The sequence below is a fragment of the Tubulanus polymorphus genome, chromosome 8 (genome assembly GCF_964204645.1).
Source record: "Tubulanus polymorphus chromosome 8, tnTubPoly1.2, whole genome shotgun sequence".
Lineage (NCBI taxonomy): Eukaryota > Metazoa > Nemertea > Palaeonemertea > Tubulaniformes > Tubulanidae > Tubulanus > Tubulanus polymorphus.
Window position 1 is genome coordinate 6,716,771 of NC_134032.1, and position 19,138 is coordinate 6,735,908.

Sequence of the window (19,138 nt, forward strand, 5' to 3'; positions counted from 1 at the left end):
ACTGGTCTTAAGTCTAAGCCATAACTATGCAACCGGCCATAGCTGATGGTAACTTGTCAACTGAAGGTAGTGATTCACTTTCAGAACAATAACGCGGCAGATACCATGCCCGGGTTTCCTGGATGCGCGACGGACGATACTAAGGGTTCGTAAACCGGCGAATATCAAAGACTCGTGGAGGATTACAAAGGTATTGCTTTCAAGCATGGCTATGAAGAAAGACTACTGTCTAACAGTAGTTTCTAAACTTTGAAGAGCGCAACTACTACCAAAAAAAAAAAAACTCTTTAAATCTGAAAAACTGTTTTGCTGACTAGTATTTAACAGTAGTTTCTACACTTTAAGGAGCTCTAAATCTGAAAAACTGTTTTGGACAAAAAAGCTATCTTTGATATCAAATTAGTCTCTTTTTGCAGACCTGCCAGTAGCATAAATACCTATTGAGAGTAGTAACTTGCGTCTTAGAATGCTCAATTACTACCAGAATTATCAAAATCGTCTCAAAACGAGATTAATTTCTCCTTTATTTGTAAGGACCTTCGCTTTAATGAAGTCCATTTTGCTATCGCATATGACTTTCTTCTTTTGGTAGAAATGACATCCGAACAAGGAAGGCATAGTTTCTCTTCGGAACTTTCAAAATATTCAATGCAGTAATATAACTAGACGTATCGGCCCCACTCCGCGCGGTGGCGCCACCCCGCGGGATTTACGCGAAGCAGCAGAACACAAACACGGCCACTCTCAAATTTCAATGATAGAAATCGTGTGTGCATTTCAATTATTTCGGCTGTTAGGGTTTTAAGGCACAATATAAGTTGATGATGTGATATGGCAATGTTAATAAATGATAATTCCGTAGTGAAGCTAGTCACGAACGGTGCCGATTGAGTGTACAGCTGCCAAAAACACTGAAATGTGCGTAGTTGCGTAACTATTTGCAGTGAATTGCAGACGAAACATGAAGCCTTAACGGCAGTTTAATAAAAAGTTATACCAATCGCAATTGTTAGATTGAAATGAGATAGAACCTAAGTTAAAATTCTGGCCATTTCTAAAATGTAATTACTAATTTTTTAGTCAGTGCGGAACGTTTAGTTTTCCAACAATAATGAGGGGTGGTAGGTAGTCATGCAATTCAAGTCATCATTTATTACACGTTACTTCCGTGTTGTTGAAAATCTCGCGAGTCCTGGACCAAACCCCAATGATCAATGTGATCTGTGTGCTGGCCACAAATGCACACAGATCACACTACACTACCCATTACACATTCCAGTACCCACAGCTTTCATATATCCGTCCAAATATTTAGTGTCTTTCTTCCTGGTAACATATATATACTTGCTGCTATGTGGTGCATTGATCTGAGCATGTATATGAAAAGTGCGCCTCGCGAGTGACTGAGTTAAAGTTATCTCGGAAACTGCATTCATTCAACTGTCAGGGTTCATCGCGGGTCGCCTTGAAAAGCAGTGAATTTCATTGAAGCGCCGTGAAATTACGTTGGAAATGGGGAAGTGAATCTTGGAAATTGTTCAATTTACGAAAATAAATTGTCTAACAACCTTCGGACGCAGTGTATGAAATATATGAGATCGTCACACCATGCACGTGGAGACTGTCTATGAGCCAGTGGGGAAAACCCACTACCATGTATATTCAAAATGAACCCTCATGCAGTTGTGTGATTACAACGATGTAAAGTGCCAATTCACGGAGATCGTGGAAATAGACAGATTTTCATAAAAATTTCTTCATTCATTAAGGGGGTGGGCATCAGGCATTTGTATGCCCCCCCCCCCCCCACTACGCGTTGTGTGTGGGGCATATTGTATTCACTTCGTCGTCCGTCCGGTTTCCGTGCCCTAGCAGCTAAACCCTTCGACATATTTTCTTCAAATTCAACAGTTGTGTTGTACTATAGAAGGTTAGTAACTGATTAGATTTTGGGTCCTGTACATCCCAGGTCAAGGTCGTAGGAAGCCATTTTGTGAATTTCATTTCTGGGCTCTAACTCATAAACGGTTTAAGATAACTTACTGAAATTCTATGGATGGGTTGTCCTAGGGACCGTGGGTAACTGATTAGATTTTAAGTCCTGTAGGTCCAGGGTCAAGGTCGCAATTTTGTGAATTTAATTTCTGGGCTCTTACTCATAAATGGTTTAAGATAACGTACTGAAATTTGAAATTCTATTGATGGGTTATCCTAGGGACCGTGGGTAACTGATTAGATTTCAGGTCGTGGGCTAAGTTCAAAGGTCAAGGTTACTAGAAGCTGTGATGTATTTTTCATTTCCGGGCTCAATCTCAGATGGTTTAAGATAATGTGGTGACAATTTTTGGTTGGGTTACCTTAAAGACCGTGAGTAACTGATTACATTTAGGGTCCTGTAGGTAAAAGGTCAAGGTCACCAGGAGCTGTATTTTTCATTTCTGGGCTCTTAATTCATAAACGGTATAAGATAACTTTGTGAAATTTAATGGCTGGGTTACCCTAGAGACCGTGAGTGACCGATTAGATTTCGAGTCCTGTAGGTCAAAGGTCAAGGTCACCGTTTTCAAGGAAGCCGTTTTGTATTTTTCATTAGCTGCCTTCAGAAATAGGTCGACATACACTCGCGGTGTATTTTTTTGTGGGGGCTTCAGTCGTCTTCAGCGACATTCTGGTTTATTACTTCGAGCACGGATTCTCTGACTTTTAATTCAAAGAGAAAACTGGCATGTTTAATGGAGTATTTAGTAGGCAATCCAATAGAGTTTTAACTCTTTTCCATGTGTTCCGCTTAATATCTAGAGTACCAATATTCAATTTTGATACTGGATTAAACCTTGGAGTAATTAAACAAGAATAAACATACACTCATGCAAATGCGGAAAGTCCATATCAGAATTTCGTTTCTTGTTCTATTATACTACTGTTGTTGATGTCAAATTACTTTCATTCTTAATTACACATAATAAGTTAAGTTTGTTCTTCTCGGATGGACCGTTTATGATTTGTTTTGACTTAATCATTGTCATTGTGTATTTATATATACATTACTGGGTCCAGTAGAATCAACAACTAACCACTGGACACAGCTAAATACTATTGTGTTGTTGTGTGTTTGTGATGTATTAATTTAGCGAATTACTTTATTTTGGCCAAATTTGAAAAAGAAACAAATTTGATCTCCACCAACTTGACAACCAAGTTATAATAACAATGCCGTTGCCTTTGTCAAATGAGCAGATCTTAATGTTCTTGTTTTTTCCAAGTTTATCATGCCGCCATCTCATTCATCAACAGCGATAAATCAGTCTGTGGCTCGACCTGGAACCGACGTTTCTACAGTACGATTGAAAAACTTAGACAAAACAAGGACATGAAGATCTGCTCATTTGACAAAGGCAACAGCATTGTTATTTTGGACTCTAACGAATATTTCGATAAATTAGATAAGATTGTATTTGACAAAAATAAATTTACTGAAATCAAGAATGTGAGAAAAAATCATCCTGTCATATCTAATGAAACCAAAATCTGTAGATTTCTAAGAAAACATGTGAAACAGTATGTAAGTTCAGAAATATTTGATTCTATCTACCCAAGCTGTAGCCAACCTGGTAAATTATATGGTTTGTGCAAAGTTCATAAAGATAATTTTCCATTTCGACCCGTTGTCTCAATGATTGACACTGCTGAATATAACCTGGCTAGATATCTTCGTATGATCAGGCTACATTCAAAGAATTACTGAAAATCGCATCTTCAAGCAAGTTGATGGGGTCACCATGGGCAGCCCCTTAGGCCCAACCTTAGCTAACTTTTGTCTTGCCCATTTTGAAAACTTGCTCCTCTCCAAAACTAATTACAAACCGACATTATACATGAGATACGATATTTTCGGCATATTTCCAAATGAATCCACTTATAGACTATTTTTTGAGAATTCAATCGCCTGCATTCTAACCTTAAATTCACTTTTGAACTGGGTCCTAATCTACATGTATTACCTATTCTCGATACCGAAATACAAATTCCGTTAGAAACCGGTAGTGTCTTTATATCTCGAGTGTACAGGAAAGCTTCCAACACAGGCCTACTTTAGAGTTTCAACGCCATGTGCCCGTACAACGGGAAAATAGGACCATGATTTTTCGTGCCTACAATATTTGCAGTGACTGGACCATCTTTTCAGAAGAAATCAATTTCTTGAAAAATCTGTTTAAATCTAATGCGTTTCCCATTCATGTCATCGATCAATGTATCAATAGATTTTTGAAATCAAAACAGAACTCCGAACCTAAACCGAAACCTGTTGACGAAGATGGAATTGATCTATTCATTTCATTCACCCGTCAATCCTATTTGGCCGAAAATTAAAATATCTATTTAAAAGGAATTTTGAAATCAACTTGACATGCGCATTCACTACGACCAAAATTAAGAATCATTTCTCTTTGAAATGTGCTACCCCTAAATCGCTGAAGGCTTAAGTCATATATAAATTTAATTGTTTATGTGATATAAACACTTCCTATATTGGGAAAATTAAACGACATTTGGCCATCAGGATTAAAGAACACAGAACAAAGACTTCTGCGATTAGACAACATCTCGCAATTTGTCACACTTGTGATCAGGAATTCAGTGACAACAAATTCAAAATTCTAGACAAAGGTTCATCTGATCTCGACTGTATAATTAAAGCGCAACAACCCTCTTTAAATCAACAATTATTCCAAAACGGCTCATCCATTATCCTAAATGTATTCAAATAATTAGCTTGTAATTTAATACTTGGTTTGTAATTAGCTTAGAATTTAGCACTTGTAATGTTGGAACTTATGTTGTATATAAACCTGTAGTTTAATCCATTTGACACTTGTATTTCACCTGATGAGGGGATATGATCCTGAGAACGTTCGTGTCAATAAACTGTCTTTACTCATTAGAAAATGAGGTTTTTAGTGTTATCGCTTCTATGGTTATTCGGTTACTGGCAACAAACTCACTGAGCTGGCACTATACAACAATGCGTTGTTTGCTTTGTTATCTTTGTTGTTACCACTGTGATTACAGCGAGTATAATATTGTGGGTTTAACTACAGTTTGGGTCACCCTTCCACTACGTGGTGCTAGTGGTTCCGAAATTAATACAAATTACCAATTTTCAATTCAATTGAATAAAATTTCATTGAACAAACTCAAAATTTGCAATTCAATTCAATTTGTTTATATTGAACAAACTTCATATTTTCAATTCAATTTCACTTTATTGATCACACTTTCAAATCTAAACATAATATATACGCATAACACCCCCATAATCGAACGGGCAATATAATTCATATTCGAAGGAGGAAAGAGCATCGTATCCTATATTGATACGCTTTATTCACAAGTTAGATCATGGATTAGGGTAAGGGTTAGGTTTAGCAATGCGACGGTGGAATCTTCCCAAATTGCGTAATCTACTAGCATGCGTCGAATATGTTTAAGGTTTTAGTAAGGTCCACATATCGTGTTAGGTGAAGGATAAGGGTTAGGGTTAGGTTTAGATTTAGGCATAATGAACATAAGACCTACTTTTTGGAATAATGAAACTCACAAATTGTGCATTTCTCTTAACTAGCATAAAACCTACGGCTAATATTTTATATTTAAGGATTTAGTCACGTTTAGATAGTTGGTTTGATCAAGGATTAGGGTTAGGGTGAGCATTTTATCTTGATACAACGGACCACCGGTCAATGTCAAGTTAATTTAAAATGTTTAGTACAATGCTTAATTATATCACGCTGTCCACGATCTCTACACTGTAAATATCATCAGTATACATAACACCAAAAATATCACTCATTCACTAAAATCGAAGTCGACTTTAAGTAAGCTATTACTCAGTAAGGTACACGCTGACGATGTCCACGCTAAAATCAAAGTCTACTAAGGTATTGTAAGGTACCACGTTGACGATGTCCACGCTGTCTACACTAAGATCAAAGTCTACTATTAGGCATAGCTAAGGTACCACGTTGACGATGTCCACGCTGTCTACACTAAGATCAAAGTCTACTATAAGGCATAGTAAGGTACCACGCTTACGAAGTCCACGCTGTCTACACTAGAATCAAAGTCTATACTATAAGGCATAGTAAGGTACCACGTTGACGATGTCCACGCTGTCTACACTAAAATCAAAGTCTATACTTTAAGGCATAGTAAGGTACCACGCTGACACGCTGTCTGCACTAAAATCAAAGTCTACTATAACACACAGTACATGTACAAGGTACCACGCTATCACAGTCGATTTCACTAAGTCAAAGTCTACTATAACTCAGTGCAACGATTTGGTGGCACTACTTATAAAAAACTAATACAATTCAATTAAACTTTATTTACATGTTACAAAATAAACATTCTCCATTTACATGATTTAAACTAATAAACATACTCCTCTAGGACACCTAAACTGCAGTCGTACCAGTTTGTGTTTTGCTGACAGATCTTGAAGTGCTGATCATCTACGTCATAATGGAGATATACAGTAACAGTAATAGTTATAGGAAAATACTGTTGCTAAACATGTTTCATCATGATGATTGCTTTCTATACGCAGGCTTATGTTGCCGGTTCATTCAAAGGCGTGTCGGCAAGTTTGCAAACGGTAGTAAATTATTGGATCGCCGACGATGCCTACCCGATCGTCATTAGAGACGCGCTCGACATCAAAAACTGGAAAACCCGTATTATGAATGCTGTTACGAATACATCCAAGTGTAGAAATTTTACACCTTATGACCTACAAGGTAAGAGTTCGATAGGAGCCATGCAAACCTGATATAAAAATCTGAAAAAAAAACGTTAAAACATATAGGTGGGGAGAGTGGGCTCAAATGTTCACCCCTAAATGGTTTTTCTTGAAAGGTTGAGGTGATGACTGATCGTGATATCTGTTTTTCGCCGCAGCGAAATAACTGAAGCGAAGTAGTTATTCAACTACCGTATTTTTCACCTCCAATGAGTGTTTACTGTGGCTGTTCTGTGTAAAAAGGCGTCCAGAGATGTGAACTTTGGGGTACTGGAATGATTTGACAGAGCAACAAACGTACACCCAAAGGAGTAATAAGACAGAGGTTCTAGCAGGTTATTAGTCCTGAAAAAATTAGGAATGTTTTCTTTGTTTGCTGTTTCGTTTGCTATCTAGGTCGAAATAATTAAGCCTTACTGTGTGCCCTTCTACAAGGTCAGACAAACACGTGCTGAAAAGATCGGTTACCGTACGTCACGTTAATGTCACTCCGGTCCTGTTCGCATAAAATGATATTGTTTTGCAATGCAAAAAATTGTTTCAATCAACTGTGATGTTACGGTTAAACATAAATCAATGCATAACATCATAACCGAAGCTTCATTGCCAGGGGCGGATACAGGGGGTCGCACCTGCGGCACGTGTGACCCCTTGAATTTGTCAAGTGCCTTTTTCAAAAAGATTCTCATGAAAATACAGTCCGGCCCGCTACAGCGCCCGCAAAATCCGACGTCCGGACCTATGAAATGAATTAGAATTTGAATTATTGCCAAAAAGGGCACGTTATATTGAATCAATTGCCAAGAGGCACGTTATATTGCCAAAAAGGGCATGTTATATTGTCAAGAAGGGCACATTATATTGCGAAAAAGGGCACGTTCATTTGCCAAAAATTCAGAATAGGGCTCCAAAAATCGTTTGAAAAATCCTGTTATGGGCAGAATTAATCTCCAAAATGAGGGCGCATTCAAACATATTACCGTACTGAGGTGCTCTGACAGGGCACGACACAATGACTATCGGCACGTTCAAATTGCCAAAAAAATCCTAAAGGCACATTGTATTGCCAAAGGGCACGTTCATCAAAAATTCAGAAAAGGGCTAAAAAAAATAGTCGGCTCAAAAATATGACTAAATAACTATCACATTCTAAAAGGGGCACATTCAAATTGCAATAAATACTAAAAGTGGTTTGTTATTGCCTAAAATTCAGACAAGGGTATTTTTGCTATTTTGATGCCTCAGGTGCTCTGATACCTGGGTTTCAAATTTTAAACCGATTCTAAACCCCTTGGTGGCTTCGTACCTTCGGTGCTCGCCTCGTCGTTGTAATACAAATCCGGACAGGTGCCCTCTTGAATGAGTGCTACCCCTTGAATTTGGGCCTAGATCCGCCCCTGATGGCCCATCGGCCTCTTTTTATCATTTGAACTCCCTACTGAGGAATAATTGATTAAACCTAAAGAGGAAATTTCATTCGATTTTAAGTAAAATATACGCAGTAGACATTTTACCTGGAAGACCAAGTAACTGTTTAATAACGAAACCTTGTAGATTTTTGCCTGCCACAACCGGAATCCTCGATTGCTACAGTGACTGATGCCCTACCGCACAGTGACACCTCGTTGAGCCTCGTTTTACTGTAGGCGATTACATTGCGTTAACGATGGCATTTTATTATCTTAGATCCCAATAGCATTGGATACATCGTTGTATTGGATATATCTGAGGTGCTGGGACCGTCTATGCCGTCCAGTGCCGTGAATCTCATGCTAAAGGCGATCGGAAACAAGCGTTCATGCACAGAAAAATCTATCTACAGAACTGGAAAATTAGTTAAAAAACAGTAAGTTCTGGAACCAGTTACACAGTACATGATTCAGTTCTACATTTATGTGTTCCGATTTCACTCCAGACAAACTTTTTACCTGAGCTGTAGAACTGGACCAAGTTTAGATTTCTCTCAGAGTTCTGCGCTGTATAGATAAATATTTGATTATCAATATCAATTGTCATCTTTCGAGGAACGAGAGAGCTATTACGAGCGTGTCGGCATCGTGTCGTGTATGTTTACCGCGAACAAAAGCACCCCATTTTTACCTTCATGACGTAGCCATGAAGGTTGTAAGATGATAGTGAGTCGATGACGTCATTTTCGTGTCGCCACTTATAACTTGTTGGTGGGAGTTCAGAGGACGATTTGTCAAACGAATAAATACTTTAATCTTATCAATGCAGAGTGTGGAATTTCGCTTTTTAAAATATTTCCATAAATTATAAGAAATGTCGATAGTAAGACCGTGGGAAAGTTTGTATCGTTGAATGGGCGAATCACGGCGGCAGAGTGCACCTGTGATAAGGCGGAAATAGCTCCATGTGAAGGCAAAACTTTTAAATGATTAGACAGTGGGAGGTGGTTTATCAACTTTTTTTCAACTATAGTGCTGCTATTTCCCCAATCAAATTGCTAGATTTCGATCGTTTCTCATAAGTAAACACTTGTAATTCAAGTGTGATTTTGATGTGCGTAGAGATACATCGTGACTAGCGTATTGAATGGCGGCGCCGTGTTTAAGCTGCGCTTCGATCGTTGAATAGTGGAATTATAGGGTGGAATTATCTTGATTGTGTCCATACGAAGTTTATTAAAGGTTAGTGTCAACAAATGGTCCATTACAGTCCCTCTAATTTATGTGGATAGACGCTCTGAACCGGCAAAACCGTGGTCTGTTTCGTGTTATCATTGGCCTACGCGACTGGCCTTGCTTGAGCGTTCGCTGCCGGCGCGCCGCTTCATTGAATAAAGTATTATATAACTGATTGTTATTGAGATACAACAAGTAAACCTTTAAAGAAAGGTACCTTGTGTCTGACATTGTACTGAAAAATTCCGGATTGATTCACCGCATATTTTTTTTCATTGTGAGCATATTAGTATATGAATCAATTAAGATGATTGACAGACGCGGGTGCAGTTGTATCAGCTGTTGAAGACGTTCAATGTAAAAAATAATTCTAACCACGTGCGCGATAAAAACAGGGACATCAAACAAAGAAGCACTGATTTTTTTAATTGCATGTGATTTGAATAGGCATCTGTGCTGGTTTTTCAACAGCTGGTTTTTTATCATTTATACACATACGACATTTAAAAATAGGTTTTACATATTCTATTTAGAGGGCACTTGACCTTAAAGTTTAAGGTAAAATAAATCGATCTGACATTGTTCCCGCCTACCACTCTCTGCTCCAGTCTCATTTAAGTGCCCAGGGCACTAGGTGAACAGATCCGCGTAATTAAAAGAGTAGTAGAATGGACGATGTAATATGTTTTCATTGATATTATAAAAACTTGACAGAGCACGGGAATTTTGGTCCTCTGGTTATTATTTTCATTACGAGAGTTAACAAGTGTCAAACCCATTATGAAAACAAGAAAGGAATTCTAAAAATGGGCTGGCTGACATGGTTGTACTGAAAGCTTGCTTGGTGGTTTTGGATTTCTGTAGTAGAATTAATCGAACTTTGAACTGATTACTTTTTAAACAGCTAAGTGATCGGTGTTGTCGTACATCATACATGAAATGGACTGGGAATCGGAATGGTTTTACTGTAGACGTGAGTAATAGGGGTAATAGGCTTTCATACCAAAGGTCGAAGGGTCGAGCTCGTAAAAAATGAAAATAACAATAATTTACAGTTGAATTAGTCGCGCACACTCCTAATTCAACTGTAAATTATTATTATTTTCATTTTTTTACTTGCTCGCCCCTTCAACCTTTGATATGAAAGCCCATTACCCCTATTACTCTTAAAATATTCATATATATATATATAAACATAATTTACATGAATAACATATAAATTGATAGATTATTCAATATAGAAGTGTTAGTAAAGTGTGAGTAAAAAAGTAACGAGTAATTAACGAGCTCTTTTAAATAGATATATAGATATATTTTAAACATATTTCAATATTTATATTTGTATGAGTTAGATCTTTAAACATAAAAGGTGTGAGTAAAGTGTGAGTGAAATAATTCATATATAAATCATTGAATATTTATATTTATATGCGTTAAATTCTTATTTTCAGTGTAAAAGTAACGAGTAATTAACGAGTGAAATAATTCAAATTTAAAACAGTGAATATTTATATTTATATGCGTTAAATTCTTATTTAATGTTTAAAAGTAACGAGTAATTAACGAGTTGATGAAAATATCAATTTTAATAACAAAATTACTTAATTAAGAAAAATATTTTACAATTAAAAATTTCATTCCTATTAAAGATTTGATTAAAACTGCGCGTCTTCGTTTTCATGTGAAAAATATCAAATGGTATCAAATACGTATTAATGGTATTAAATACGTATTAATGGTATTAAATACATATAATGCTTTATTTCTGAAAATGAAGTAACAGAAGTAATTTATGTTTTAATTCATTCAAGTATGATATTTTAACTTATTGTTTTTTTATTTAAATCTTTTTGATTTCTATTCACGCTATTGGTTAACAAGAATTGACTAGAATTCAAATAGACTTAACAAGAAATTCAATAACTTTAACTGTTAGTATCACTCTTGTATTATTTCATTGTTTCTCTTATTGAATAAGCCAACTAACTAATATCACTCTTGTATTATCCTAGTCAAATGTAAAGAATTTAAAATATCATACTTGAATGAATTAAAACATAAATTACTTCTGTTACTTCATTTTCAGAAATAAAGCATAATATGTATTTAATACCATTAATACGTATTTAATACCATTATAATATATCTATATATCTATTTAAAAGAGCTCGTTAATTACTCGTTACTTTTTTACTCACACTTTACTAACACTTTTATATTGAATAATCTATCAATTTATATGTTATTCATGTAAATTATGTTTCTATATATATATATGAATATTTTAAGAGTAATAGGGGTAATGGGCTTTCATATCAAAGGTTGAAGGGGCGAGCGAGTAAAAAAATGAAAATAATGATAATTTACAGTTGAATTAGGAGAGTGCGCGACTAATTCAACTGTAAATTATTGTTATTTTCATTTTTTACGAGCTCGACCCTTCGACCTTTGGTATGAAAGCCTATTACCCCTATTACTGACGTGGACCAAGTTAGTGCAAGCTTTTGGATAGTTGTTATTTGAATATTGTAGTGTCTTAACGGAATCTATCATCATGTTGATAATTGCTAGATTACTTATCGTATTGAAATGATTTTGCATAGAAACATTAACAACTCAAAGAAAATACGTGACTAACTCGAGTGACTTCAGGTGAAGAGAAGTGAACACAAAAATAGATAGGAGCCACGATTTTTCTTTTTAAAATAATTAAGACCATAAGCAAGAATAAGTTGCATTTCCTTCAATGACAATCCACTTCGATCATCCGATTCCAAAGTTTATTGCCACCATAGACTACCGCCCCCTGGCTCTTTGGAGACAGGGAACCAGTCTTCAATTCAATTCAGTATTTATTTTACAAGATAGCGGTTTTTGCGACAGCGCAATGGCGCTGGAGCATATTAAGTCGATCGAACCATCTAGTTTAAACATTACATCTACTGGAAGTTTCAAACGTCTGCCCTTTTGAATAATAGAATACATAGCTTTCATAGCTTTATCATAGAGAAATTTTTTTGCTTTAGCGAAACTACCGTTCCAATTGAATTTCACTCCGAGATACACATAATCCTCAACTAACTCTAACTCCTGATTACCGAACATGAATTTTGAAATACGCTTAATCCTACTTTTACTTCGAGCGAAGACTAATATTTTAGTTTTATCAACATTCACCGTGAGGCCGTTGTCGGCGCAATATTCAAATAATGTATCCAAATGTGACTGGAGAGATTCCTCATCTTCAGCAAGAATGACTGTGTCATCCGCATAAAGGATAATGAATAAGTTAAGTAAAGTCCCTAGTTCTGGGTCACAATTCACATTAAGCTTTTCAATATACGACAAAGTTGGTTTACCGCGCGTAGCAAAAAAGTCTTCAATATCGTTTAAGAATAAGGAAAATAGGATAGGTGATAAATTTTCACCTTGTCTTAAACCTCTATCAGCAGCAAAATACTGTGATGTGTTTCCGTTAAATTGAACACATGATTTCACCGAATTATAGATATTTTTAACTACGTTCAAAAAATTCCCCGTAATGCTACTCTCTATCAATTTTCTCCATAATGTAACCCGGCAAACCGAGTCGAAAGCCTTCTAAAAATCTACAAAGGCGCAAAAAAGTCTTCTTCCTTGGCATAAGTACAATTCGACGATTGTTTTCAACGCGTAAATATGGTCAGTAGTAGAATATTTTGGTCTAAATCCGGCCTGTGCTTCACTAATTATATTGTTTGAATCGAGAAAAGTTGACAGCCTTTGGTTAAGGATACTTGTGAATAATTTACCAAGACAGCTAACTAGTGTTATACCTCTATAATTATCAGGATTAGTGGGATCGCCTTTCTTTTTAAAAACAGGTTTAATTATCCCTATAGACCACGTCTCCGGAACATGTCCAGTCTTAAGAACTAAATTAAACAGGTTTCGTAATATATTAACTAAGCACGGATACCGACTAAATTTTAATAACTCATTAATGATTCCATCTATACCAGGTGCCTTATTGTTCTTAAGCAATGAGATAGCTTTCATTACTTCATCAGCTGTTATGTCGCAGTTTAAAATATGGTTGTCATATACAGGAGGATCATCATTCTGTTGTTCAATATTATCGTTCCCTTCGTTTACACCATTTAAGTCATTTAATTGCATAAAGTGTTCAAGAAAAATATCAATATCAATATTAGCGTCCTTAGTTTTTGCATAAGTTGCAGAATTAAGCATAGCCCAATACTTTTTCGGGTTATTGACTTCACAATCTCGTAGTTCTTTAATAAAAGTTTCCTTCTGTTTTCTCTTACTTTCCCGGATGATTTTTTTATATTTCTTTGACGAGTTCTTGAAAGCATCAAAGTTAGAAGGGGTGGGGCAGCCTCTATATCTGTTTTTATTATAATTATAATCTTTACGCGCATCCCTACAGCTACGATTGAACCACTTGTTATGAACCGGGCTTCTACGTCTTCTATTTTTCCTATTGAGCACCAAGTTACATTCTTCGGCACTTAACACCAGGGAAGATACAAATCTATCAGTGAGTTCGTTTACTTTGTTTAGAGACTGACTACCTGGGTCCTGCAATCCATCCATAAGTGAATCATTGAGGCCAATGTCATATAATCTTGATTCTACTGTCGCGAAAAACTGATCTGATCTACTATTGTCCCATCTAATTGATGGCTTTCCATTTACCTGCTCATTGTTAGCATTATCAGCAATAATAGTGTCCCTAGAATTTCTGCTTAAACAAAGCCTAAGAGAGTTATGTCCATCAGACAATAGCGGTTCAAAAGGCATTATCTGAAAGTCGCAAACATATTCAAACAGGTCAATATCGCATACAAAGTAATCAATAACACTAGTTCCCTTAAAAGTATAATCACCAGACTGGTCCCCGCCACATCTGCCATTGAGTATAATTAATGAATGATTTCTTACAGAAATCAATTAACTGATAGCCTGTGTTATTCGTTCTTTTGTCCTGATTATTTCTTACAGTCGGAATGTCTAAGCTAAATAAAAGCTGTGAATCAACAGTGGGGTGTAAATTATCGTCTATTATCTGATTATCAGGCTCTATAAAATCTGGTATACACGAAGTGTGAGCATTAAAGTCACCCGTAATTAGTACATTAAAATCATTTTCAATCTTTAGCTGTAGTAATTCTAACTCTATTTCATTAATTGCTCTATTCGAATAATATTTACTTGTTTCAGGGGGAATATAAACTACACCTAAGAGTACATTTTTGTCGAAGTTAAACAAACTTTTATCTAAGCAGTACCAGGATACAAAAGGGCAATCAGTTGATAATGGTTCAATCTTACTATCTAAACAACTCTTATAAATTATACCGATTCCACCTGAACTCCTTTTCGAAATTATTTTCCTGTTATTAAAATGTGACACATACGAACCGGGTAAATCATTGGTTAGATTTCCATCGACATCGTCGAGGTGGGTTTCAGTTAAACATACAAAATCATAGCTACTAATAAAATCATCAAATTCAGGGACACCGAGTTTACTATTAATACCGCAAATATTGAGACTTACAAATTTAATATCTTTAATCGACTGTTCATCACCTACGCCTACTTCATTGTCTTCATTAAAATTAAGGTTATCAGTATCCAAATTAGTTTTTTTTACATTTACAACAGGGACAACATTTTTATTTACTCCATCATATACATCAAAACTGCTCATTTCATTATTTACATCAAACTCTCTTCTTTCGTTATTTACATCAAAACTGCACCTTTCATTATATACATCAAACTCTATTCTTCCATTATTTACAACAGACTCGCTTATTTCATTATTTAACTCGTCATTTTTGCTATTTACATCAGGATTGTTGCCAAAAAGAGCAAAACTATTCACAAAGTCTAGCGCATAGCATCGACCCTTCGCAAAAATCACCGTCCGATCGATATACTCAACACGTATAAAACCCTCCGCTGCATCCTAGCTGCTATCCATGGCAGCACGTTCCCGGCGATCTCGGATGGTGTCTTCCAATACTACCACCTAGTGGGCTCAAATTCAAGTTCAAATATACTTTATTGATACTCATCAAATATACTTAATTGTTACTTTATTCAATACTTTATTGTTCCCAGTACTGCAAATACATCGGATTTCTGCAAGTACGTAGAAAGAACACAAATAAAATTAAGAATCTTTTAGTATTCAGAAAACAACGTACTAGTTATTTTTCAATTTTAATTAGCAATGAGATAATTTTTTGCGACACTCACGCATTCCCTTTCTGGAAGGCTGATCGGCTCTTTCCTGAGAAATTAATTGCTGAATCGACGTTCCGCTAATGATGAAAACTATTTTTAGATCTATATCTGAAAATGTGCTGGATTACTGGGCAGGCACTGGAAGCCCTAAGGGTAACGGGAACATATTATTTTCCAGTTGGTTCATCAGGACCTTGAACAAAATCGACCACGGTTTACTAAAATCAGAATTAGTAACACACTTATCATTTATACACATATCACATTTAAAAAAGGCCTTGACCAATTTCATTTTTCAGGTATGGTAGAATAGCTACACTCAGACTTGGAGAACAGATGATAAGTTAAAAACCCGTTGACGCTGTCAAACATGACGATGATCTATTATAAAAGTTCAAGGCGTCGTGTATTTTGGTTTTAATTCTTGATAAATAAAAAGCGTTTTCATTCTTTGAAATTCTGTACGTGGTTGGTTTTAAACTTATTCTCATCAGCTATAACTATGTAGGTACAGATTTCACAGATTTCATTTGAAGTTGAAGGTACACACCAATAAATGCACTTGTAATGCTGGTGATTTCTAATTAAATCAGTTAACCTACATAGTACTACCCGTTATTCATTTACCTGATCTAGCTACTAATACCCTATATGTAGCAAAAACTATATATGCGAACTTACGTAGGACTACCTGTCTTCGCGTCTATTGATACCAGGTTAACACGGCTTCATCCTATATGTTTTTTAAATCTAGGTTAAATTCGCGGTTGAATTGCCCGCTGAAACTAGACTCGATACGGGCAGTACGTTTACGCCTCCTCGACATGAAACACCTCGAAGCACAGAAAGCGAAACTGCGCGTCACGAAGGTAATTAATTCAAAGCATGACAATATGACTCGTACATTTGCTTCTGCATCCTCCCTCGGCAGGGATTCGAACCTGATGGCATCGCTACGCTCAGCCACGGCACGAACCCCTGCCACACTAGACCGGGTGCGCAGGTACATGCGCAGCTTTGCCACACGAAAACTCACGGCACCAATCGTATTGCCCGTAGTATAATCGCTGAGGTAAATTCAACGGAATAACTATAGGCCTATATGAGAAAACCCTGGCTAAAATAAAACGGGATATCTGATTGGCTAATAATGATATCATTTAAGCTGCGCATATAGCTGCCCACTCGTTCTCACGTGGCAAGGTTTCGTACCGTGGAAAGGTTCGAATCCCTGCCGGTGAGGATGTTGCTTCTATAAACATGTTTTTGTTTTTTCATCACAGATAACAATAACGGGGCCTGGTTCAAATGGTTTTCGCTTACACTGGACTTTTTCGATCGACGAAACTGACCGAAACGGCGGTTATGTCGACCTGATAGACCGACAAGGAACTTATTTCCCTGCCTGTAAGTACTTGAGCAGAAGTCTTTACTCAGTCCAGCACCTGCAGCCTAAGTAGCTCAGCGGGATCAGGCGTGATGCATTTGCATTCACTATCAGTGCGCTGAGTCAAAAGCGGATTCGAGTCCAACTGGCTGCTATTATTTTGGGTCTTTCATGAAATATATTAATTCGCTTATATAATAATAAATATAATTTATATATTAATTCGCTTATATAATAATAAATATAATATCGAGCTTCAGTTATCAGCGTTAAACAATAGCAACAATGTACGGACGCTGGAGTTCACGGCCAGTGTTGCTATTATTTGACAACCTGCGTTGATGCTTGCGTTACAAAATACTCGAAGCACCAACTAATTACCAGCACAAACCGACAAAAACATAGAATTTTGTAATTGCGGATAGAGTGGTTTTTATATGAGGATGTCGCTTATTTTGAGAATGTTTTATTTGGGTGCGACATCCACCATTTTTAATATTTCCGGATATTTCCAGAAAGATATTTCATATTATATCTAAGCAAGTTTATAAGAATTCCGGAATTTTTAACTTATTGCGTAGAGGGTCAGAGTGGGCTGTATAGTTTGATTTGGTTATGATTCTAAAAAACTTTCTTCGGGACGAGTAGGTATTTGTTGACGAGACTCTTGAGTTTGGCAGACAGGCTTTGTCAGGTGTCATACTCAGATTGATAACAATCAATGGCCAAAACTGGTGTAATAATCAATAACTTAGTGTCTTGATATCTACGTCTTAATAGATTCTTATTCATAGTTGTTATATTAACACATGTAAATGGTCCTCTGAGTATGTTCTCTGATCCACCCCGCACAAACCATACGATATTTCTGTAGATTTAACCCAAGGCCACTTGGCATTTGCTGGTATGTTTGTTTCTCGCGTTAAATTGATGTACGTCACAATCTTTGAGCGCCGGAGACCAAACAAATGTGAAAACTGCATTGTTGGAGCAGTAAGAATGTGTAATTTAGATTATCCGAGGCAGTCGACTCCAGGGTAAAAGGGTCGAAGTCTGTCTCGATCGAGAGTCGGGTCCGCTATACTATGTTACTATTGAACCCCATTGTATACAGTGAATGTACTATTTATATGCGAAAAATTGCTTTCAGATGGCGATCATTTCCGCAAACTGACCGATGACGCTGACCCAGCAGTGGCACGAGAGAAACCGATCAGCAGTATTTTCGCACGGTCGCGTATAGAGTGCGCTATGGTCTGCCGATCACTAAGTCATTGCATTAGTTTTCAGTTCGCAGTGTCATTGAATAAGGACACAAAACAGCAATGCGTCCTGATGCAACAGTCCTCAAACGGTACATCATCATCGGGTGGCGCCATCTATACAAGGGGTACGCAGAATCTAAGCAATGTTATAAAATAGAAAAATTCTACAATAAATCTAGAAAAAGATTACATATATATATAATGAACTGAGGCAACCAAGAGCAATCATGTTGGATTTTAATCTTAATTTCCGATCAGAGTACTAAATCAGGATTTTTGAGAATCGATTAAAGTCTTGATATTTTAACCAATTGAATACTGTTGCTTTCAATTGCTAATTATTGATGTGAAACACTCTGAATCCATGTTGTAATGATAATCGATATAAAATCCCACAATAAGAAAAAAGAGTCTGAAATGTTTTCTTGAACTAGTAGTTCATTCGACGTAGTGACGGGACTTGTCCCTCGGTCATCTTGTGTATTGTAACTAGAGGATGCTGCCTTTCTTGTGAAAATAAAGAACAGTAGGTGATTGTCTTAATATCTTTTGTCCGCCTTTTGGTTTAGGGTGTTTTGGTGTCTACATACGGAGGATAACTAAACTGCCAGACAGGCAGAATATATACTTCGTTACAGTCATCTTCAGGAATGCTGATGTTGTCCTTATTACAAATATCGATTAAACACTCCGAGTACGTGTTGTATAGATAATTTTTAATCCTACACTAGAATTAGAGTGTTTCCTTGAGCTAGAAGTTTATTCAACGTTCCAACTTTAT

The 19,138-nt window shown here is 36.6% G+C and overlaps 1 protein-coding gene across 1 annotated transcript; it reads left to right on the forward strand.

Annotated features, from left to right (window-relative positions):
- Window positions 1-8,537: 8,537 nt before the first annotated feature.
- LOC141910053 (uncharacterized) lies at window positions 8,538-18,855 on the forward strand. Its single transcript, XM_074800755.1, has 4 exons — window positions 8,538-8,648; window positions 16,460-16,574; window positions 16,989-17,112; window positions 18,243-18,855. Exons 1-4 carry the CDS (start codon window positions 8,548-8,550, stop codon window positions 18,512-18,514), a joined length of 612 nt encoding a protein of 203 aa, XP_074656856.1. The 5' UTR covers window positions 8,538-8,547; the 3' UTR covers window positions 18,515-18,855.
- The last annotated feature ends 283 nt before the right edge of the window (window positions 18,856-19,138 follow it).